Source organism: Macrotis lagotis, chromosome 1 (genome assembly GCF_037893015.1).
Source record: "Macrotis lagotis isolate mMagLag1 chromosome 1, bilby.v1.9.chrom.fasta, whole genome shotgun sequence".
NCBI classification, from domain to species: domain Eukaryota; kingdom Metazoa; phylum Chordata; class Mammalia; order Peramelemorphia; family Peramelidae; genus Macrotis; species Macrotis lagotis.
This window is the reverse complement of record NC_133658.1, coordinates 49,876,477-49,900,482: the sequence shown is the minus strand read 5'-3', so window position 1 is coordinate 49,900,482 and position 24,006 is coordinate 49,876,477. Positions and strand designations below refer to the sequence as shown.

Here is a 24,006-nt window from a genome sequence, read left to right as displayed (position 1 = left end):
TCTCAATCTGTTTCTTTGATGTGTATATTTTTCTCTTAAAAATATCAAGGTGGGCTTTAGTTTAGTTACTCCTCCTGACTCAGTTTACAAAGTACTCTCAAGGATGTTTCTCCCTCTGAAATAGAAATCCTGAGATGCCAGCCAAGTCTCAAAACTCATATCAATCTTGATTCTCTTTAGTACTATTTCTTTTTTAGTTTAGTTTTGGTTTTTTTTACAAGGCAACGGGGTCAAGAGGCTTGCCCAAGGCCACACAGCTAGGTAATTATTAAGTGTCTGAGGCCGGATTTGAACCCAGGTACTTCTGACTCCAGGGCCTGTGCTCTATCCACTAGCTGCCCCCTCTTTAGTACTATTTCAGTTTTATAAGCACATCTTAGACAATGATGTTGGTGATTCTACCCTTCATCCTTGATGAAAAACTAGTTAAAATGGTTTTTAAAAAATCTTTGGGGCAGCTGGGTGGCACAGTGGATAAAGCACCGGCCCTGGGGTCAGGAGTACCTGGGTTCAAATCCGGTCTCAGACACTTAATAATTACCTAGCTGTGTGGCCTTGGGCAAGCCACTTGACCCCGTTTGCCTTGAAAAAAAAAACCCTAAAAAAATAAAAATCTTTTCCATTTTTCTTCCATTTTCTGAGATATACTTGGGAGGACTTTGCTGAGGTATCCATCTTGCTAAGCTTTCTTAAAAGGAATTTTATTCTCTACAGTTTCTCTTTGCTTTATAAGGATAGTTCATAATTATCCATTATTCTTTTTTAGATTTTATAAATTAATTTTTTATTTTAACTCAGTATTGCCTTTGATATAGCTATCTCTCTCTTCATTTGACAAGTAAGACAGATGTTCACCTCTTTTCTAGGTTCCTTGTTGTGGGAATTAATTTATTTTAAAATTAAATTTTATTTTCATTCTTCAGATCTGCATTCTTTCTCTTCCCTCTATATATCCCTTACCCTCAAGAAAACTAGAACTCCATTTGCAAACGTGTAGCAAAATAAATTCCTTCACTAGTGTGGCAATTAATTTGTCTTGGTTGAATTTCTGGATGAAATTATTATGGTTGGTATTTGTCACTTCTGTTATTTCTTATTTTTTTTTTTTTTTTAGGTTTCTGCAAGGCAAACAGGGTTAAGTGGCTTGCCCAAGGCCACACAGCTAGGTAATTATTAAGTGTCTGAGACCGGATTTGAACCCAGGTACTCCTGACTCCAAGGCCGGTGCTTTATCCACTACGCCACCTAGCCACCCCATTTCTTATTTTTGATGTCCAACTTTTTAAAATGTTATTTCAATTGCACTCTATATATCTTCCTCATTATTCTGGTTTTTACTGATTTTGATCTTAGTCTGAATTGCTGGTCAATTGATAGCTGATTTAGACATAAATCCCATATTAGTAACAAGTCTTTCCTTGTTAAAATTTCAAAAATTCATTATGGTGTTACTTAGTCCCCGACATATCCAGGGTCTAATGCTAATTTTTTTTTTATTTAAAGGTTTTATTTATGTTGAGTTTTACAATTTTTCTCCTTATCTTACTTCCCTCCCCCCACCCCTCATAGAAGGCAATTTGTCAGTCTTTACATCGTTTCCATGTTGTAACATTGATCCAAATTGAATGTGATGAGAGAGAAATCATATCCCCAAGGAAGAAACATAAAGTATAAGAGATAGCAAGATCAGACAATAAGATAACAGGTTTTTTTCCCCCTAAATTAAAGGTAATAGTCCTTGGCCTTTGTTCAAACTCCAGAGTTCTTTCTCTGGATACAGATGGTATTCTCCATTGCAGAGAGCCCCAAATTGTCCCTGATTGTTGCACTGATGGAATGAGCAAGCAAGTCCATTAAAGTTGATCATCACCCCCATGTTGCTGTTAGGGTGTACAGTGCTTTTCTGATTCTGCTCATCTCACTCAGCATCAGTTCATGCAAATCCCTCCAGGCTTCCCTGAATTCCCATAGTGTTCCATGACACACATATACCACAATTTGCTAAGCCATTCTCCAACTGAAGGACATTCCCTCAATTTCCAATTCTTTGCCACCACAAACAGGGCTGCTATGAATATTTTTGTACAAGTGATATTTTTACCCTTTTTCCTAACTAATTTTTTCAAAGAAAATATTCATGATATTATCTAAAGTTTTGGATTCTTTCTCTTTCTTTCTTTCTTTCTCTCTTTCTTTCTTTCTCTTTCTTCCTTTCTCCCTTTCTCTCTCTTTCTCTCTTCTCTCTTTCTCTCTTTCTTTCTCTCTTTCTTTCTCTCTTTCTTTCTTTCTTTCTCTCTTTCTTTCTCTCTCTTTCTCTCTCTTTCTTTCTTTCTTTCTTTCTTTCTTTCTTTCTTTCTTTCTTTCTTTCTTTCTTTCTTTCTTTCTTTCTTTCTTTCTTTCTTTCTTTCTTCTTTCCTTTCCTTTCTTTTCCTTCCTGAACCATGTTTTCCCATATTACCACATTCTTTCCTTTATACTAGTGTCCCCAAGTTTGAAATTAAACATTGATTGGATTTGTAATACTTCATTCTCTCTCTTATTTTCTTGGCAATCTTACCATTGTTTTTGAAACATTAAAAAAATATTTTTTTTCAATTTTAAGTTCCTTCTACCCCCCCCCCCCCCAGTGGCAGTCAGGTGATAGTCATTTTCTGTTTGAGGAATTAGATTAAGGGAAAAGAAAGAAAAACTTAAGAGAAATTTTAAAAATTAAAATTAAAAAACTTAATATAGTGTTCATTTAGATTCTGTAGGGTTTTTGGTTTTGTTTTTCTTCCTCTGGATGAGGATAGCATTGCCTATAACTGATTTAATAGAATCGTCCTAGCTCTCTGAACTGCTGAAAGGAGCTGCATCCATCAAGATTGATCCACTCACAATATTGTTAATGTGCAGAATATTCTCTTGGTTCCACTCCCATTGCTCAGCATCATTTCCTGTAATTCATTCCAAGCTTCTCTAGAATTTGACCATGTTTTCTTACAGAACAATAATACTTCATAACATTCATATACCATAACTTTTTAGCCATTCCCCAATTGATGGACATCCCACTCAATTTCCAATTCTTTGCCACTACAAAAAGAGCTGCTGTGAATATTCTGGAACATGTGGGACTTTTCCCATTTTTTATGCTTTCCTCTGGATATAGACCAAGAATTGGTAATTTTTCATTCTCAGCAAATAATGTTGGGGCCTCAGAGGTTCGATCATTTTCATTACAGTCTTCTTGTGAATTCTTTTGTTTGTTTGTTTGTTTTTTGGAAGGTAATGGGGTTAGGTGATTTGTCCAAGTTGGCACAGGACCAGGGCTCTATCCACTGCGCCACCTAGCAGCCTCATCTTGCAAATTCTTAATACTTATATAGTAGTACATGACCATTTTGGGAGTAGAATAGAATCAATTGCCAAGTCCTTTATTTGCCTTTCCAAGGAACACTTCTGAGCCATCCTTTCATTTAGCAGCTACATCCTTCTTTCTTGTGTATTCTAGGATTCAACTCCTTCCAGGAATAAGCCCTCGTACTGGTCATTGGACAACAATCTCATGTTTAGATTATCAAATACCATATTAATATTTATTGATGTTCTAAAACTTGCATGATTCTTTTTTACTATATGAAAACTTTTTGTTTTCCAATTATATACAATAGTAGTTTCTACCAATCATTTTTTGGTAAGGTTTTTACATTTTTCCCCTACTCTCCCTTCCCTCTCCCTTCCCCCTCCACAGGAGGCAGTCTGATGATCTTTACATTGTTTCCTTGCTATGCATTGATCAAAATTGAATGTGTTGAGAGAAAAAACATATCCTTGAGGAAAAAATAAAATATTAGGGGTAGCAAAATTATGTAGTACATAAGATAATTTGGAAAAAAATAAAGGTCTTTGGTGTTTATATTTAAACTCCACAATTCTTTCTCTGGATGCAGATGGTATTCTCTATCACAGATACCGTAAAATTATTGCCCCTGATTGTTGCACTGATGGAATGAGCCAGTCCATCAGGGTTGATCATCGCTCCCATGTTGCTGTTAGGGTGTACAATGTTCTTCTGGTTCTGCTCATCTCACTCAGCATCAGTTCATGTAAATCTTTCCAGGCTTCTCTGAATCCCTCCGGGTTTCTAATGGAACAATAGTAAAACTTGCACGATTCTTAACTGTATCTCTCCCCTTTCCCACCACTTTGCTCTGTCTCGCCATTACAAAAGCAGAAGAGATCTGCACCCAGATTGAGTACCATTTTTTTTTTCTCTTGGGTTGCTGCAGCAAGGCAGAAAAGGAAAAAAAATCAATAATTAACAACTTGAGTGCTTTGCTCCATATTGTCTTGCTAATCTTTTATCAGCTGAATGGAGACTTATAACTGGATTTTTTTCTCAAGGTCTCAGACTGCACTGGTGGACTGTAGACTTCACCTTTGATTCTCTTAATTAAGATTTATTTGGACAGAAAGACTTCCTTTCCAGTTTAATTTATTAAGTGCTTACCATGAGCCAGGATTATGGAGATAGAAATACAAGAGGAAAAAAAAAAAGTAAAAAGACAGTCCCTGCCTCCAAAGAGCTCATGTCCTAAGAGCTGCTGAGAAGTGGAGGTGGGTTATATTGGAGTGAAGAGGTGAGGTGATGCGTATGTGTGGCGTCAAAGTCTGTAGAGTCAGAAGGTGGATGAACTTTGGCCAGACTCAGTCTCCCCAAATTGGAGGCCTTGGGAGGAATTCACCAATGGGAGATTGCAACCCTCCAACAGGGTAGAGTGAGAAGGCTACAAGATCAAATAAATATTCCAGGGTAGGGAGGAGATGTCCCAAAAAGAGATGGCAGTCAAGGCAAGGTGACCTGAAAAGTCAGAATCGAGCTCGAAGGGCACCCTCATTTGGGGAGTGGTTTGCCATTTCCTTTTCCAGTCCATTCTACAGTTAAGTGACCTCTCCAGGGTCTCACAGCTAAGTGTCTAAGGCTGAATTTGAACTCAGGAAGGTAGACTTTTCGGACTAGTCCGAAAGCAGCATCACCCAGCTGCCCTGATTGTAAGTGGTATATGGAGAGGGCACCTCTGGCCTGCCTAATGGTCAAGCCGGGCTGAGTGTTAGCCCCTGTTCATTTTTACCACCTTGAGGTGTTTGAGAGAGGATCGGGATGCCTGGGGATACTCTGAGCCTAAGAGGTCTGGTGACCTGTCCAGGGCCGGAGCCAAGGCCGCCAGGCTGGGTGTTTGGGCACAGTTCCATCTCCCAGTAAGGGGGTCCCTCCACCGTCGGCACTTGGGGACCTGGGACAGAGATTGGGTGTGATCGGCTCGGGGGCACTGAGGGCAGGGCTTCAGGCGGGCAGTGGGCCCACAAGCTGAGGTCAGGGACGAGCTGTGTGACCTTGGGCCAGTCACTCAGCCCCAATTCCCTGCAGATCACAACACGGCCACAGGAGAGAGAACTGGAGGAGGCGAAGTTATAAAAATCAAAGAACAATGAAGAGGCCCCATGGCGCGCAGGATACAAAGCGGAGCTTGGGAAGACCTTGGGTTCACGGTCCTTCCCTGACACCTATTGGTCGGGTTTTTTTGGTTGTTTTAATTTTGCAAGGCAATGGGTTAATGACTTGCCCAAGGTCACACAGCCGGGCGATTCCTGAGTGTCGGAGGGCGGATTTGAACTCAGGGCCTCCTGACTCCGGGGGGGGGCTCTATGCGCCCGCCCGCCCTTCCCCCACCCTCCTCTCCACGCCCTCCCCTCCCCCGGCGGAGCCCCGGCCCTGGGAGGCGTCTAAGCCACGAGCAATGATTGACAACCGCCTCGTTCCAATCCGAATCCTCGGGCTGCACTATTAGCCCGCCCCCGCGCCGGCCCCGCCCCCCGCCGCCCCCGCCCCTCTCAACATGGCGCCGGCGCCCGACTTTGACGTAGCCGGCGCGGGGGCTTGTGGGAGCCGTCGCGCCGTCGCAGGCATGGCGGCCGCCGGGGCTCCGGAGCCCGTGGCCTTGGAGCGCGTCGCGGGGGCGCTGTCGCTGCTGCTCAGCCCGGCAGGTACGAGCCCGGGTCGGGCCGCCGCCCGCCCCCGAGCCCCGCCGCCCGCCCCGTCCCTCGTGGCTCGGCGGCGGCGTGCCCACGGGCGCCAGGGGGCGCTCCGCCAGGGCGCCCGCCGGCTCGGCGCCGAGTTCAAATGCTGCCCGAAGACCCTGGGCGGCCCGCGCGCCCTCCCGGGGCACCGCCTCCCCTCCCGGGGCACCGCCTCCCCTCCCGGGGCACCGCCCGTCCCCTCCCGGGGCACCGCCCCCCCTCCCGGGGCGCCTCCCCCCCTCCCGGGGCACCGCCCGCCCCCTCCCGGGGCACCGCCCGTCCCCTCCCGGGGCACCGCCCCCCCTCCCGGGGCGCCTCCCCCCTCCCGGGGGCACCGCCCCCCCTCCCGGGGGCACCGCCCCCCCTCCCCGGGGCACCGCCCGCCCTCCCGGGGGCAACCGCCCCCCCCTCCCGGGAGCGGGCCCTGTAACCCGCCCGGCCCCTGGCTGTGCCCCCTGGCACACCCGCCGGTGCCAGCGGGGGTGGCGGAGGAAGGACGGGCGAGGCCCGTGAGAACGGGGCCCGTTGGGACACTGGGCCTTGTGAGCGCCGGCAGCCACGGAAGGTTCTGGAGCGGGGGCGCCGACCCAGCCAGTGCTTCAGGGGGGTCGGGCCGGAGCCCGTGGATGATAAAGACTGCGTGTTGTGGACGGACCCAAAGGACGGGCATTTAGCCTCTAAATCCTCTCCGTGGGTGGTGGCAGCCCCCCGAATACCTAGGGATCCGTGCAGGACACACGCGGACTCCAGAGACCACCTATTGCGTTGCCTTCCCATTTCTATTTATTTTGTTAAATTTTTATTTAAATCTGGTCCTGGGAGTGTTATGGGCTTCCCAGACCCGGCTTGAACACCTCTGCTTTGGGTAACTCTTGCACTTGCCCGATCTGCCTTGGTGGAAGGAATTTTCTCTCCAGAAATTCTCTTTGCCAATACAGTCATAGGTCAAATCCCCCCCCCCCCCCCCCCAAGCCCTTATCCAAAAAGGGTTTGCATCATGTTTTGGATGTAAGAAGGATTTGTGAATACTATGTCAGAAACTTTACTCATGTGGTAACTTTGGCCAACTCTCTCCGCCTTTCTTGGTTGAGATTGGTTTCCTCATCTTCAAAATAAAGGTATTCGATTGGACGACCTCCAGATTTCTTTCTGGTTCTTAAATCTTTAATCCCATGAGATCACTTCCATGCTTGAAGTAATAACTGGAGAAGAAACAGACATTAGAATGATTGTGGCACAGTGGATAGAGCCCTGGAGTCAGGAGTCCCTGAGTTCAAATCCACCCTCAGATGCTTAATAATTACCTAGCTGTGTGGCTTTGGGCAAGCCAAAAAAAATGATTGTGAAGGAATGGCATATTATAAGTTTGGCGTCTTTCAACATACATTCATTAATTGCCCACTGGACTCAGGGCTGGGGATACTAAGATTTGATCCAACAGTAGCCTGAGGAATCAAAGAGGTCATATGGGATAGAGATGATGATACTAGTGGCTCCTTTGAGTCAAATTGGGCAAGGAAAGTTCATTTTGAGGAGAAAGAGGGTTTGTTTTAGACAAGCTGAATTGGAGATAATGGCAGAATGTCTAAGTGAAAATGTCCAGGAGACAGAGAGTGAGAAATGGGAAGCCAAGAAGGAAATCAGAATTTCTGGCAATGGTTTGGGACCTTTCTACAAAGAGATGGTAGTTATAGGCTTTTTGACTTGGAAGGGACATTAGAATCATCTCTCAACCCCTCATTTAGCCTTTCTGGGCCTCAGGTTCTTTTTCTGTAAAATGAAGGAGTTTGACTAATCTCTGAGGTCAGTTTTCAGCTCTCAATTCTAAGGTCATGACCTTCATTTTGTAAATTAGGAAAAACAGCTAAAGCCACAAGATCTCCAAAATAAAAAAAATTTGTTTAGACCCAAGGGAATTGTTGAGGAGTTTACCCTTGGAGTTTACACACTTTCCGAGAGTGAGAGTAGGAATGTAATGCTGTTGTAGGAGACAAGACAAATATTCAGAAGTAGGAGAGATTTGTCATTGTTGCTCACTTGTGTCACTCATGTTCAACTCTTCAAGACACCCTTTTGGGGTGCTTTTTGGCGGGAATCCTGGAATGTTTCCAGCTCCTTCTCTAACTCATTTTGCAGAGAAGGAAACTTAACTCAAACAGGGTTAAGTGACTTGCCCAGGGCTAGTAAATGTCTGAGGTCAAATTTGAATTCAGGAAGTTTTCCTGGCTCTAGGCCAGGCACTTAGTTCTCTGTGCCATTTAACTACCCCAAGTTGGGGGAAGTGGGGGGAGTATCAGTAAAGATGGCACTGGGTCAGGGCTGTACATGACAAGAAAAAGCCTAAACCATTCCTGTTCTCAAGCAGCTTGACATTCTTTTTTTTTTTAGGTTTTTTGCAAGGCAAATGGGGTTTAAGTGGCTTGCCCAAGGCCACACAGCTAGGTCATTATTAAGTGTCTGAGACCGGATTTGAACCCAGGTACTCCTGACTCCAAGGCCAGTGCTTTATCCACTACGCCACTATGCCACCCCACAGCTTGACATTCCACTGGAAATTCAACTCCATATTAACATTCTTCTCTTTTTTCCCCTCTTTCCATGACTTTCATCCATAAAGGCAAATATGAAAAACTGTTTTATGCTTGAAGAATTAGTTTCTCTGAATTGTGTTAAACGGAATCTAAAAATGTTCAGGCATTTCAAATGGCAAGTTTGTGGAAATCTGAGTAATTTATGTAACAAGTCTTCCCCAAAAGCTCCAAAGTAAATAGCGATTCACCCAATTTGGCTTCCATTCTTTAAAATTATACTTTTTTTTAAAACTTTTAACATTTATTTTTTTTCTCAATTACATGTAAACAAAAATTTTTGACATTTGTTTTTTAAATTTGAGTCCAAATTTTCTCCTTCCCTCTCTTTTATTCCCTTCTTGAATAGGCAAGCAATTTGATATAAATTATACATATGTAGTCATGCAAGACATTTCCCCATTATTCATGTTGCAAAAGAAAATTCAGACCAATAAAACCCAAGAATAATAAAGTTTTGTTTTTTTTTAAAAGAAAGATTTTATTTATTGTGAGTTTTACAATTTTCCCTCATTCTTGCTTCCTTTCCCCCACCCCCCACAAAAGGCAGTCTGTTAGTCTTTACATTGTTTCCATGGTATACAAGGAATAATAAACTTTTAAAAAATATCCTTCAATTTTCATTCAGACGTGTATCACTTCTTTCTCTGGTAGTGGATAAGCCCTATGGAATTGTCTTAGATCATTGTATTGATCAGAGTAGCTGGGTCTTTTACAATTGACCATTGTATGATATTGCTATTAATGTTTATGGTGTTCTGCTCATTTCACTTCCTATCAGTTCTTGTAAGTCTTCTCAGATTTTTCCAAAGCATCCTATATTTCTTATAGCATGATAGTATTCCATCACAATCATAGGTTACAACTTATTCAGTCATTCCCCAGTTGATGGTCATCCTCACAATTTCTAATTCTTTGCCTCCACCAAAAGTCGCTATAAATAATTTTATACAAGTAGGACCCTTTCCTTTTTTAAAAAAAATACCTCTTTAGGGGCGGCCAGGTGGTGCAGTGGATAGAGCACTGGCCCTGGAGTACCTGAGTTCAAATCCGGCCTCAGACATTTAATAGTTACCTAGCTGTGTGGCCTTGGGCAAGCCACTTAACCCCATTGCCTTGCAAAAACCTAAAAAAATATATATCTCTTTGGTATACATATCTGGTAATGGTATTGCTAGTTCAAAGGGTATTCAGAGTTTTCTAGCCCTTGCAGAATAGTTCCAAATTCCTCTCCAAAATTATTGTATCAGTTTGCAGCCCTCCCAACATTGCATTAGTGCCCCTATTTTATTTATATCTCTTCCAACATTTGTTATTTTCCTTTTCTGTCATAGTAGACAATTTGATAGGTGTAAGATGGTACTTCAGAGTTGTTTTAATTTGCTTTTCTCTTGTCAATAGAACTTTAAAGCATTTTTTCTTGTGGGGCATTGTTAAGTGACTTGCCCAAGGTCATGTACCTAGTAAGTATCAAGTGTTTGAGGTCGAATTTGAACTCAGGTCCTCCTCATTCCAGGCCTGGTGCTCTATCCTCTGTGCCACCCAGCTGCCCCTTAGAGCATTTTTTTCATATAGCTAGAGATAGCTTTGATTTCTTCTGAAAACTGCCTCATATTCTTTGACCATTTTTCAATTGAGCAATGATTTGTATTTTGATAAATTTTTTTTAGATTTTTTTTTGCAAGGCAATGAGGTTAAGTGGCTTGCCCAAGGCCACACAGCTAGGTAATTATTAAGTGTCTGAGGCCGGATTTGAACCCAGGTACTTCTGACTTCAGGGCTGGTGCTTTATCCACTGTGCCACCTAGCTGCACCACCTAGCTGCCCCTGTTCTGATAAATTTTGCTCAGATCGCTATATATTTGAGAAATGAGTCTTTTATTAGAGAAACTTGCTATAAAAATTTTCTCCCAATTTCCTGTTTCTCTTTCTAGCCTTCACTGCCTTGATTTTGTTTGTGCAAAAATTTAACATTCATTTTTGAATTTTGAGTTCCAAATTCTGTCTCCAACCTATTCCTCACCCATTCAGAAGGCAAATAATATAGCAATTATATATGTGAAATCTTGCAAAATATTTCCATATTAACCCTGTTGACACAAAAAGGCAAAAAAAATAAAATAAGTGAAAAACATGTGCTTCAATATGCACCCAGAGTTCATCAGTATTCTCTCTGAAAGTAGATAGCATTTTTCATCGTGGATTCTTTTGAATTATCTTGGACCATTGCATAGATCAGAGTAGCAAAGTCTTTCACAGTTGATCAGAGTAGCTAAATCTTTGACAGTTGATCATGGTTACACTATTACTATTATTGTGTACAGTGTTCTAATTGTGTTCTCTTTACTTTGCATCAGTTCATATAAATCTTTGCAAGATTTTTCTGATACTATCCCTCATCATTTTCTATATTGTCTCTCATTTGTAATTAATGCCTTATAATAGTATTCTACATCATCTATAAATAACAATGTTCCATAACAATTCTTAACTTTTTTGAACTTTTGTTTTTCCCTACCAGGAAATCTGTTATTTAGTGTCATCAGGTATAGAGATTAATTTATACTTAAAAACCCATTTTTTACATTGAGTGTTCTTGAATGGGCCATGAAAAACTTCAAATTGTTATGGATTGGGATTTTCTTTGTTGTTGTTATTTTTAATTTTAATGGTGTTAAATTAGTCTAGTCTGTGTCTAACCTCTCTCTTTTTTTTTAAGCTTTTCGCTAAGCAACAAGGTTAAATGCTTGCCCAAGACCACACAGCTAGGTAATTATTAAGTATCTTAGGCCAGATTTGAATTCAGGTCCTCCTGACTCTAGGGCTGGTGCTCTCTCCACGGCACCACCTAGCTACCCCACCAACCTCTTCTTAATTGTAGATCTTAAAAACAATGTTATTTCTATATTTCTTCTATTGGTCTGCAGTTTAAGACCCCAAAGTTAGGGGTAGCCAGGTGGTGCCGTGGAGAGAGCACCATCCCTGGAGTCAGGAGGACCTAAGTTCAAATTCTGCCTCAGAACTTAATAATTACCTAGCTGTGTGACCTTGGGCAAATCACTTAACCCCATTGCCTTGCAAAAACAACAAAAAAAGACCGGGAAGTTGATTATGCTTAAATGATAGTCTTCTTTTCCATGTTAATTTTCTTTTTTTTTTTTTCCCTTCTTTTAAAGGATCAGATTTTAGTTCACTACAGATCACAAAACATGATGTTCTGTTGGATACTTTAAAATCTAACTTGTCAGCTTTGGAGAAAAAATTTGAGGAGGATCCTCAATGGAAGGAACTGAAGAACTTGCGAGATGAAATCGCTTCTAGGGCAGAGTGGCCACAGGACTCTGTGGATGTTACTTGGGCTTTTATTTCCCAGCTTTTAGTGTTACTCTTGTGCCTAAAACAAAGCATGGTCCTCCTAGCAGCTCACTTCCAGCCATCTGAACCAAATCCCAGAACTGCTGAAGCTGCTCCTGCTCTAAGTCCTGATACACTTAGTATCTCTCAGCAGAAAACCGTCCAGTCTGCTTTGCAGTTTGTGGTTTCCTTGGGCATTTGTCCCTTCCTCTTGGCTGGGGTGGGAATACCCCTCCGATGCCGGACCGAATTTGGTGCCGTCATTCAAGATGTGATCTCTCTCGCTGCTGCCCCTCCTCCAACTCATAGACTCTATGCCAGCTGCATTGTGCTGCTGGATATTGCAAAACATGCATCTCTGGGCAGTCTGATTCTTAGTCGCCATTTTGGAGACATTGCTGCGGGGCTCTGCCAACTAGGCTACTGCCCCATGAGAAGAAAAGACCCATCATCCAAGTGTCTGCAAGAAGTGAGTATATAAAGAACAGTGCATGTCTGTGTATGTCTAGGTGTGTGCACATGTATGTATGTGTGTACCTGTAGTGTGTGAGACTGTGTGTGTGTGTGTGTGTGTGTGTGTGTGTGTGTGTGTGTGTGTGTGAGATATCTTCTCTCACCCTCCCCAAATAGGGGATATTTCTGAGAGGGAGACCAACCATGTGCCTTGTGTTCAGAGTTATAGCAGTAACCCTGCAGTGGGAGAAATATCCTTTGGAGACTCACAGTAGTACTGATGTATTTATCATTTATAAAATCAGTCACAATGATGACATTAACTATTTTTTGGCAAGGCAATGGGGTTAAGTGACTTGCCCAAGGTCATATACCTAGGTAATTATTAAATATCTGAGGTCAAATTTGACCTCAGGTCCTCCTGACTCCAGGGCTGGGGTTCTATCTACTGTGTCACCTAGCTGCCCCCTTAACTTTTTATCTTGAAGCATTTAAGTAAAAAAGTAAAATCAAGGAAAATCTTAATGTAACATTTACTAAATAATAGAAAATTGATAATAATCAAAACATAACAGTCCCTCCCCAGACCTGAAACATATTCTCCCACAATTTCACACAGTGTCCATCTGGGTTAGAGAGTGGCTACAAATTTATGGCAATATTGAGGCATGTGTGTGGGGGAGTCCATGTGACTGTGGGCAGCTTAATGATTCTGGATTAGTATCTGTCATCTTTTTGTGGAATAGTCTGCATGACTGCCCCTCTTCTAAGTCTCTTGTTCTTCTGCTGCCACCCTTGAGTGACTGAAATTAAGCAGTGGCATCAAGCCTGGCATCTACAGAGCTTCCCCAGTTGGCTTCCCTGGCTTAGTCTAGAAGCAGTGTGACCCTCTTTACCTGAAAAGTCATTCCCTTTAATTCTGGACTTTCCAAAGGTCTGTTGTCTTGGAGGTGTTCTCTCTTCTTGTTCAGGTAGTACTAAGGAGCAAGTCTCTCTCTCTTCCTTATCAGCTCTTCAACCTGGACCAGGATGCTGCCTTCTCTAATCTCTCTCAGCATCAAGTCTCTCTCTAGCGTCTCTGATCTTTTCTGGGCTCCACTTCTGTTAGCTTCTCAGCTCCATTGGACAGTGTGTCTGGTCTTCCATCTTCTGGCTTGCTTATATGATCAGCTTCCCTTGTTGACTTCTCTTGGGGCTTCTCAGCCTTCTCTTGGGTACTGCCCCATTTCTTAGGTTGGGAACTCAGAATCCACATTTCTGTTAGGCTTGACACAAACAGTGAAAATACAGTAATTCCATAGTCTAAAACAGCTTTTTGAATCATTTCCCAAGTCCTAAAAACAGCAGTATGTGAATTAGTGACTTAGAGACATGGCACTGCCACCATTTTTACAGCCAGGCAATTTTTCTTCACTGACAGATATGCTTGCCCCTGGTCCTCAGAATCCTCCATATCTTTCCTTAAAAAATTCAAAGGGCAACTTTCCTTTCAGGTTCTTTGAGAACTCTCTTATTCTTCTCAAGTTCCTTTCTCAGGTTCTCACACAAATGACATTTTTTTGATTCTTTCAATAAATGGATGACCACATTAAAAACAACTTACATGGATAATAAGTTAAAGAAATAGAATCATTTTAAAATTTATCTTTTGAGCAATGACCAACAATGTCTTATGAAATTTTAGAATACTGTCACAGTTTAGTTGTGCTGCTCTGAAATTTGAAAAGAAAAGAAAACAAAATGGATCCTCTTACAGAAGTTTCCAGGTGCTAGTTGTTGGCCCTTTTCTTTTTTAACAACTGAAAGATCATGTCTTTCCATTGTACTATAGCTAGTGATGGGAATATAGTCTTTTATCATCTTGATGACACTATGGAGGGATAAATAGTGAGGATATTCTTTGGAGTCTTCCAGTTTCTTGCTATTAGCCAAACAAGTGTTCATTCTTCACCTTTCTGCATCTTTATTACTACTTCAGGTACCATGAGGAATAAAGAAATAGTGTAAACTAAAGTTTGTACCCCCAAATAGCTTGCAATCTGTTTGCCAAGGGAAAAAACATATACCTATATCCAACAATTCCAACAATTTTTTTTGTTTTAATTAAAAATTTTCAATTTAAAAAAATTTAATTTTTAAAAATTAAAGATACTAGTATGCTTGTATAGGACTTTAAACTTATTTAAAATTTAAAAGTAAATTATATAACCTTAGCTCAATTTAGATAGTCTTTTTAAAAAAAATTAATTTATATAGTGTCTATAGACTGCCCCCAGGACTTCACAAAGGTTATTGCATTTGATCATTACAAGCACATTGTAAGGCAGGTATTTTGCTGAGATATATTTCCATCCTAAAATTCTAACAATTCATCAGGGACATTTATGATCACTAGTGACCTGTCTCATTAACGTTTTATAGAGCTATGGCATGTCCTCAATCCTGTTGGCAGCTGATTTTGAAAGCCCTGCCTTAAATAGGAGACCTTGAGCCCTGAGAACCTCCTGTGTCAAGGTTGAGTGCCCCCACACCCCAAGGGCTGCTGGCTGGGCTAACAAAGGGGCAGGGTGAAGGGGAGAGGCAGGATAGTCCCGAGGAAGAGCTTCAGAAGCAAGGGAGCTCCAGATGGGGGAGGAAGAGAAGGAGAAGCAGTGCTTGCCCCTGGGGGGGACCAGCAGACCCTGACTGCCACGACTCCTGTGGTGCCATGGACCTGAAAACCGTGTTGCTGGGATTGTGTGATGAGATCAACAAAACACTAGGGGGAGGCAGTGTCTCACTGCAGGTCTTGTTCTTTATTCTCTAAAAGTGATCTGGCCTGTGTCCAGGGGATCATTTGTTTTGAAAATCTTGACTTTGGTTTTTTTTTTTTAAGGGTCTAAAGGAAGAAGATCGGAGCCAAGCCAGAAAAGCCTTGCAGAACATTTTAGACCAAGTTTACCAACCCCTGGTTGTTCGGGAGCTGATCATCCTCCAGGGAAAACCTCCACAGGTGCTTAGACTGTAGCCTGGGAAAATTACATTAATGGGAATGTGTGCTGTGCCTTTTCCCCTATGGGTGATTAATAGGTGATTGGATAATTGGAGTACTCTGTTTAACAATTTATAATTTAGTGGAGAAGCCTTACCTTTCAAGGTCACTTAATGATATTTATTTAACTTGTTCCAACAGGGAACAAGGGACAGGAAACTTGAAACTAATTAAAATGGAATCTTCTTTCTCTTAAATAATAGGGTTGTAGATAAGAAAACTTTTCCCAAGGGGACTATCAACATCATTGAGAAAAAGAATTATTGATAAGATTTTTATTTAAAATTTAATTCTCACTGAAACTAGATCATCTGTTTTTACAGAGTTAAGATATTTTCAAATAATAATCTTTTGCTGGAAGCATTTTGGGTATATCAGTCTAATGGGGAATTGAAAATACAGCTTCTTATCATGAACCAAGTAGTCCTGAGTTTAAGAAAGGTCCTGCTAAAAGCTCAAGATATTTTTCCTTATTAATTTCTGAGATCTATAAAAATAACTAAAGGATATGTTATTGCTATATTATTTAGTGGAACAATGTTTTAGTTGCTTGAAACTCTTTTCTTAGTTCCTAAATATGTTGATATGTTTAGGTGAATGAAGATTGGAATTGTGGGTATTAGGGTTTTGCCCAGAGGATATCTACTTCTGTATTTGATTTTGCCATTGCTTAGTAGGACCAAGATACTTGTTTTATCAGAGATGAAAAATGAGGCAATTGATGTGGAGTTCTTTTTTTAAAAAAAAAATTATTAAAAATCTACTTTTTTTCTTGTTCCTTCCAATAGAAAATAATTGAAAAATAGAACCTTTCATAACAAAATTGTATAGTCAAACAAGTTCTTGTATTGACTATGTCCCAAATAAAATGTCTCATTTTGCACCAAGTCCATCACCTTACTTCCAGGTGGTGGACAAGGCCACTGGAATTGTGGGTGATTTCTTTGATCATTGCTCTGAAATCATTTAGAGTTGTCTTAAATGTTTTTTGTCATGGTAGAAATTTTCCTCCTAGTAGTCCTATACCCTGAATCAGATCATACTTCCCAGTTTCTCTAAACTGCTCCTTTTTTTTTTTAGATAATTTTTTATCTCTCCTCACATTCAGGTCATTTTTTAGTCATTCCTCAGTTGATAGACATCCCCTCAGTTTCCAGTTCTTTGCTACCACAAAAAGAACTATTGCAAATATTTTTCTGTAACATGAGTCCTTTTCCTTTTTGCTCAATTTGCTCAGTTGGTCTAACAATGGTATCAATGAGCCAGAAAGTAGATACAGTTTGGTAACTTTTGAGGCATAGTTCCAAATTGCTTTCCAAAATTGATAGACCAGTTCATGGTTCTGTAAACAATGCAAGAGGATAACTTTTCCTATAGCTCTTACAACTTTTATTATTTTCTTTTTTTCATCATTTTTGCCCATCTGATGGATGAGGTAGAATTTCAGAGTTGCTTTAATTTTCATTTTGTAATCATTACCATTTTTTCCTAAGGTTATTGATAGTTTGGATTTCTGTCCTAGAAAACTCCTTATTCATATCCTCTGAGAATGAAAAAGAAGCTTTTACAAACTTCTATAAAGGGCTAATAAAGGGCTTTATTTCTTTTTTTCATAAAAGGATATTGCTTTCCTTCCTATACAAGGTGCCCCAGAAACATTTTGCAGTTTTAAGCTTTTAAAGCTACTGAGGCTGATGGTTGCACAAAGACTTTTTTGTGACACCTTGCACATTACATCTTTCTGTGTCAGGATACAGAATGATATATTTTTTTTAATATTTAATATGTATTTATTCTCATTTTGTACAAATAATGTTTTTTATACATTAATAAAATATTCTTGTTTAAGAGTAAACAAAATACCCCCTCCCCCAAAAAAATATAGACTCGTTTGAGCGATAAAGTAAAGGGGAGAGAAAAAAATTAAAATTAAAAAATAATAGTAATAATTGTAGGTATGGCCAGGTGGCGCAATGGACGGAGCACCAGCCCTGGAGCCAGGAGCACCTGAGCCCATATCCAGCCCCATACACCCAACAATCACCCAGCTGTGTGACATGCAAGCCACCTGAACCCCACTGCCCTGCAAAAACCAAAAGAAAAAAGAAAAAAAAGACCCAAAATAAAATAAAATAAAATAGTAATAATAGTAGGGGTGGCTGGGTGGCAGACAGAGCATTGGCCCCTGAGCTGGGTCCAAATCTGGCCTCAGACACCCAATGATCACCCTGCTATGTGGCCCCAGGCAGGCCACCAGCCCCATTTGCCCCGCACCCCCCCCCAAAAATAATAATAATAAAAAATGTGCTTCAGTCTTTGTTCCAACACCAACAGCTCTGTTGCGGGTGGATCACATTCTTTATTGTAAGTCCATCACAAAGGTTACTTCCATATTTTTTCCACCGTTGCCATTGCTGATTGCAACTTCCTTCTTTCATACTTCTCCATTACCATGTACTATATTTTCTCTCTCCTTTCAGTCTGAGTCTGCTGTAGGGTACTGAGTGGAGCAGCAGACAGATCCCTGGTCCTGGGGCCAAGAGGCCTTGAGCCCCCATACCACCCCTTAGGCCCAGAATTCACCTGGCCCTATGGTCCCAGACAGGCCTTCCAATCCCAGCCCCTTGCAAGAAGTAAAAAAGAAAATGTGTTATATCTGACCACTCTCCCACCATGGTCCATCCTCTCCTCCATCATTCACATCTCCCCCCTTCCCCCTGTCCCCCCCTTCTTACTCCAGATGCCTATACCCCATTGAGTATATATGCTGTTTCCTCTCCTAGCCATCTCTGATGAGAGCAAAGATTCCCTCATTCCCCCTTGCCTCCCCCTTCCATATCATTGCAATAGCTCATTGTAATAAATAAAAATCTTATTATATGAAATATCTTGGCCTATTCCCCCTCTCCTTTTTCTTTCTCCCATCACATTTCCCTTTTTTCTATTGACTCCATTTTTTACACCATATTTTATCTTCAAATTCAGCTTTCTCCTGTGCTTCAACTATAAAAGCTTCTACCTGCTCTATTAACTGAGAAGGTTCATATGAGTATTATCAATGTCATTTTTCTTTTTTTTCTTTTAAGTTTTATTAATATCTTTTGTTTTAACATCAGCCATTTTGCAATATTCCTCTCCCCATCCTCCAATCACAGTGAGACTTCCCATGTAACAAGTTAAGCAAAACCAATATAGGTACATCTTCCACGCCATTTTATGCAACAGTCATACACAAAGTACTCTAATTCAAGGAAAGAAGAGAAGAGCATTATGGCTTGTTCAATATTGCTTTATAAAAATGAGCTGTTTAAGATTCTTATTTTTTTGGTGTAATTTGTGTATTTGTAGGATAATCATTTTAAAAACTGAATTTAAAATCTTAATTTGATTGAAAAACCTACAAATTCTCTCATGATTTACAATCATTTAGCCACTGCTCTGCTTAGCTGCCAGTCTCTTATCTCTCTCCTCAGCAATTGTAAGACGGATACACTTTCCTCTGGGAAGAGAGATCCAAGGCTTATTACCTTTGCCAATAACAAAAATGTTTGAAAGCCTAGTGGCAAAACTATTGCCATTAGCATCTTTTACATGAACAACATCAAAAGAGCCAGGATGTTTCTCCCTATTTGTAATCACACCAATTTGACCCAAGTTGGCTCCACCGGTCACCATACATAGGTTTCCAGTATCAAACTTAATGAAATCAGTGATTTTGCCAGCTTCTAAATCAATCTGAACTGTATCATTCACTTTGATGAGGGGATCTGGATAACGGATAGTACGGGCATCATGGGTCACCAGATGGGGAATACCCTTTGTACCCACAAAGATTTTTCTCACTTTGCATAACTTACATTTAGCCTCCTCAGCTGTGATACGATGAACAGCAAAGCATCCCTTTGTGTCATATACCAAACAGAAATGTTCCCCTGTCTTCTCAATGCTAATGACATCCATAAAACCAGCAGTATATGTGATATCAGTGCAGACCTTGCCATCAATCTTGATGAATCGCTGCATGCAGATCTTCTTTACTTCATCTCCAGTAAGGGCATACTTGTGCCTATTTCTCAGGAAGATGATGAGGGGGAGACATTCTCTCAACTTGTGGGGACCTGTACATGGTCTTGGAGCAAATACTCCTGTTAACTTATCCAGCATCCAGTGCTTTGGAGCTGCTACATGTTTCAGATGTTTCTTGGGACCATGAGCCATGGCTACACTAAATCTGGGATAAAGCAGGAAGTTTACTTGACTGCAGGTAGGGTCGGGGACTACTTAATGCCTGTGTTTGGCCATGTCATTTTAACCCTCTGGGCCTCGGTGCCTTCTCCAGAAGCACGACCGGCTGGTCCCAGGGCCACGTGGCAAGAGCATCAGTGTCATTTTTCTATACAGGAATACATGCAGTTCATCATCATTAAGTCCCTCATATTTTCCCCTTCTCCTCCAATCTCTATGCTTCACCTGAGTCATGTATTTGAAGATCAAACCTTCTGTTCAGCTTTGGCCATTCCAACAGGAACATTTGAAATTCCCCTGGTTCATTGAAAGTCCATCTTTTTCCCTGGAAGAGGACATTCAGTTTTGCTGGGTAGTTGATTCTCGGTTGCATTCTAAGCTCTTTTGCCTTCCGGTATATTATATTCCAAGCCCTATGAGCTTTTAATGTGGTTGCTGCTAAGTCTTGTGTGATCCTGACTACAGCTCCACGATATTTGAACTGTGTCCTTCTGGCTGCTTGTAATATTTTTCTCTTTGACTTGGGAGTTCTGGAACTTGGCTACAATATTCTTAGGGGTTGGTTTTTTGGGATCTCTTTCTCGGGGGGGATTGGTGGATTCTCTCCATTTCTATTTTGCCCTCTGCTTCTAGGATATCAGGGCAGTTTTCCTGTAGTAATTCTTTGAAAATGATGTCAAGGCTCTTTTCCTGATCATGACTTTCAGGTATTCCAATAATTTTTAAATTATTTTTCCTAAATCTGTTTTCCATATCAATTGTTTTTTCAGTGAAATGTTTCACATTTTCTTCTAATTTTTCATTTTTTTGGTTTTGAAGTATTGAGTCCCGATTTCTCGTAAATTCATCAATCTCCCTGAGTTCTATTCTTTGTCTGAAGGATTTGTTTTCCTCAGAGAGTTTTCTTATCTCTTTTTCCATCTGGCCAATTTTTCTTTTTAAAGTATTCTTCTCCTCAATAACTTTTTGAACTGTTTTATCTATTTGACCTAAGCTGGTTTTTAGCGTGCTATTTTCTTTAGCATTTTTTGGATTTCCTTGACTAGGCTGCAACTTCATTTTCATGTTTTTCCTGCATCCTCTCATTTCTTTTCCCAGTTTTTCTTCTAAGTCCCTCATTTGATTTTCAAAGTCTTTTTTGAGCTCTGTCATAGCCTGAGCCCAATTTCTGTTTTTCTTGGAGTCTTTAGATGCAGGAGCTTGTGCTTCCTCATCTTCAGACTGAGTATATTGATTCTTCTTGGGCTCATAGATAATGTATTTCTCAATGGTGTTCCTCTTTTTTCTCTGCTTGCTCATTTTCCCAGCCTAAGCCTGTTTTTGGGGTGCTTCCTGAGCTTTTGGGACACTGCCACAAGGGTCTCAGTGTGTGAGGCTCTGTCCTCCCTCCTGGTCTGTGAATGACCATAAGCGCACCCCTCTGCCATGGGGCTGAGGTTGGGGGGCCCTGCTGTTCTATGGGGGGGCCTAGACTGCGATCAGGATCTGAATGTGGTCAGAGCCCCAGAGTCCTGTTCCTGGGGCAGAGGATAGAGCTCGGCAGTCTCTCTGTCTTCACTCCCCTCCCTCAGCTCAATGGGCTCATGCCCTGGGGGCTCCTGCTTCTATTCCTGGATCTGGGCTGCTGCCCCCTGTGTGCCTCGAGGGCTGGGCTCCACATGCTCACTCTGGCAGAGGTCCCCCAGCTGTTTCCCCAATTTGTGCCCGGTGCTCCCCGGGACGTAGGTCAGGTAACTCCCCTGCTGCTGTGAGCCACGACTCCCAGCACCCTGGGGCTGCCTCCGGGAGGCTGAAGTTCTTTTGCTCTGGTGGGCCACCCCTCTGGCAGACTGCCTCTCCAATCCCAGGGAGCAGAGCCTTTCTGCTCTTTTCCAGGTTACCTTGAGTAGGAGAACTGCATCATTGGGTCCCTCTGAGAGTTCTGTCTCTTGAAAATTTAGTTAAAGCCCTTAGTTTCGAAGATTTATGAGAGAGCGCCTAAGACACAATCCGCTCTTTTCACCATCTTGGCTCTGCCCCCCAGAATGATATTTTTTAAGTTTTGTATCTCACTATTATTTTTATGATATTCTAAAACTATTTTCCTCATTTCCTCTATTTCCTTCAGATGTGCTCAGATATGAAAACGCAAACTAGTGTTCAGACCCCGGCCTGGTTGAGACGTCTTTGTGGACAGCTGCTTTCAGAAAGGTTGATGAGACCTCATGGTGTTCAGGCTGTGGTCCGGGGCATCTTGGAAGGAGCCGGGGGTAAGCATCAGATACGTCCATTTTTGCATTTATTTTCTTTAGAGTTCACACTTAGAATAGACCATAAATTTTTCAGCATTTGTCTTAGATTAAATAATTAGCTTTTGTACTTTGTGGATAAGAAGAGGCAAGTTGGGAAGCCACCTGAATTTGTCATGTTCCTGAGATTTTTCCATCAGCCGTATGATCAGGGCAAATCACTTAGTGTCCCAGGCAATTTTCCAAGTTGGTAAGCAGGAGGAGGCAAACTACAGATTGTCTGTTATTGAAACACATTAAAGCTTTATTTTAAAAAGTTACAAGCATATTTATCTTAGGCATTCCAAAAACAGGTGGAGAGATTGATTACAGATTGCTGATCTCCATTGATAAAGGAATTTTTCCATTGGGAATTCTCCATGCTGAAGAAGGTTAAGACAAAAATTCCTTCTCCCTGCCCAAAAAAAGTTTCTATTGCACAATAACTAATTTTTCTACTATTAATCTAAGTAAGTGTAAGTAATCTATTTGGGCACACTGTTACAGTGATAATAAAACTAGATTTGATTCTCAGCTTTGCCACCTCTTAGCTGCATTACTTTGGGTAAAGTCACCTAACCTCTCTGAACCTGTTGTATCCACAGAAGAGAAATAATAATATTGGTCCTCCTTATTTCTCAAAGTGGTTTTGAGGCTCAGCTGAAATAATTTATGTGAAACTAATGTTTAAAAAATATAAAGTATAAATATAGAATTTTTATTTAATAATTATATTTCCTGTTGTAGACATTCAGTTGTCCTTCAGTTGTTTGTCCCACTCTCCATGACCCCATTTGGGGTTTTTCTTGGAAAAGATACTGAAGCATGCAATTCCAAAATTTCCTATTCCAGCTTATTTTGTAGATGAGGCAAAGAGGGCCAAGTGCTTTTCCAGGATCACTCAGCTGGCAAGTGTCTGAGGTCAGATTTGAACTCAGGTCCTCCCGATTCCCAACTCAGCACTTTGTCCACTTAATTGCCCATAAGGTATAGAGCACAAGGATGTAACATCCTTTCAGGGAAAATGTACATCTCTTTAAGCTGGCTGTCTACCAAGTTAGTCAGTGTACTTTTTGGGGTTTTTTTAAGGTTTGTTTGTTTTTTTTTTGCAAGGCAAACGGGGTTAAGTGGCTTGCCCAAGGCCACACAGCTAGATAATTATTAAGTGTCTGAGGCTGGACTTGAACTCAGGTACTCCTGACTCCAGGGCCAGTGCTCTATCTACTGCGCCACCTAGCCACCCTGTCAGTGTACTTTCTGTAGGTTTGAAGGGATTTTCTCCTTTTGAGACCTGAGGGCAGTAAAGGGAAGCACGGACAAGCCTCAGAGAGGTTTCTCCTTCAATCTGTATGAATGTTTTCCTTCTAGGTGGTGCTGGAAAGTAAAGCTAGCTCTTCAAATAGCATAGAAGATGAACTTCATATCTTCCTTCCAGTCTCTCAGTTCCCTGTATCAACTGCAGAGTCTCAGAACTTTGTTTTTTCCCCCTTAGTCTTTCTCAGTGTTTCGTAAAAATTTCCGCATTAGAAAGGAACAATATCTATTCTTTATAGTTGCTGTATAGGTGAGTGGATATTAATAATTTACAATACCAGAACAAATCATTACATAGAGATGTAATGCCAAATGAACTGTGAACTTTTTTTTATGAAAAAACACTTTATTTGTGTAAAGGTGCTAAAGATGACATTATTTCGTGACCAAAGAAACAGCTCTTTTTAGGTCTCTTGGGAACATGTCTTTTTAATTTTCGAATCCTGAAAATTCCTTTAAGGTGGGGAGAATATTTGTATTCCACTAATCTCTTTAGTTACTTTTTTTGAAGATTTAAAATGAGAGAGAAGTCCTAAGAGTAGCCAGCTGCATTTGACAAAATGTCACCATTAATGCTTCTACTGTAGCTGCTGCTCTTTTGTGCATCTGAGGAGGGTGAATGGCCAATGAAATAGGAAAAAGTCCATGTTGGCATGTATTGCATTAGGCAAGAGACTACACTTTTATAAATGAT

The 24,006-nt window shown here is 41.2% G+C and overlaps 2 protein-coding genes across 2 annotated transcripts in view; one reads left to right on the top strand and one right to left on the bottom strand.

Annotated features, from left to right (window-relative positions):
* The first annotated feature begins 5,923 nt into the window (after positions 1-5,923).
* The window catches only part of TANGO6 (transport and golgi organization 6 homolog), a 226,473-nt gene continuing 208,390 nt past the window's right edge, over positions 5,924-24,006 (top strand). Inside the window, exons 1-4 of the mRNA XM_074200615.1 lie at positions 5,924-6,027; positions 11,825-12,471; positions 15,331-15,447; positions 21,839-21,980. Coding sequence (XP_074056716.1) covers positions 5,949-6,027; positions 11,825-12,471; positions 15,331-15,447; positions 21,839-21,980 — 985 coding nt within the window. The 5' untranslated portion in view covers positions 5,924-5,948. The remainder of the gene's footprint in view (positions 6,028-11,824; positions 12,472-15,330; positions 15,448-21,838; positions 21,981-24,006) is intronic.
* On the bottom strand, positions 18,551-19,714 carry LOC141497807 (small ribosomal subunit protein eS4-like). The gene has a single exon (XM_074200632.1). The coding sequence runs from the start codon at positions 19,702-19,704 to the stop codon at positions 18,913-18,915; it is 792 nt and encodes a 263-aa protein (XP_074056733.1). The 5' UTR covers positions 19,705-19,714; the 3' UTR covers positions 18,551-18,912.

Bases quoted from the DNA above. Each gene is read 5' to 3' on its own strand.
- LOC141497807 (XM_074200632.1), bottom strand. From the start codon at position 19,704: ATGGCTCATGGTCCCAAGAAACATCTGAAACATGTAGCAGCTCCAAAG.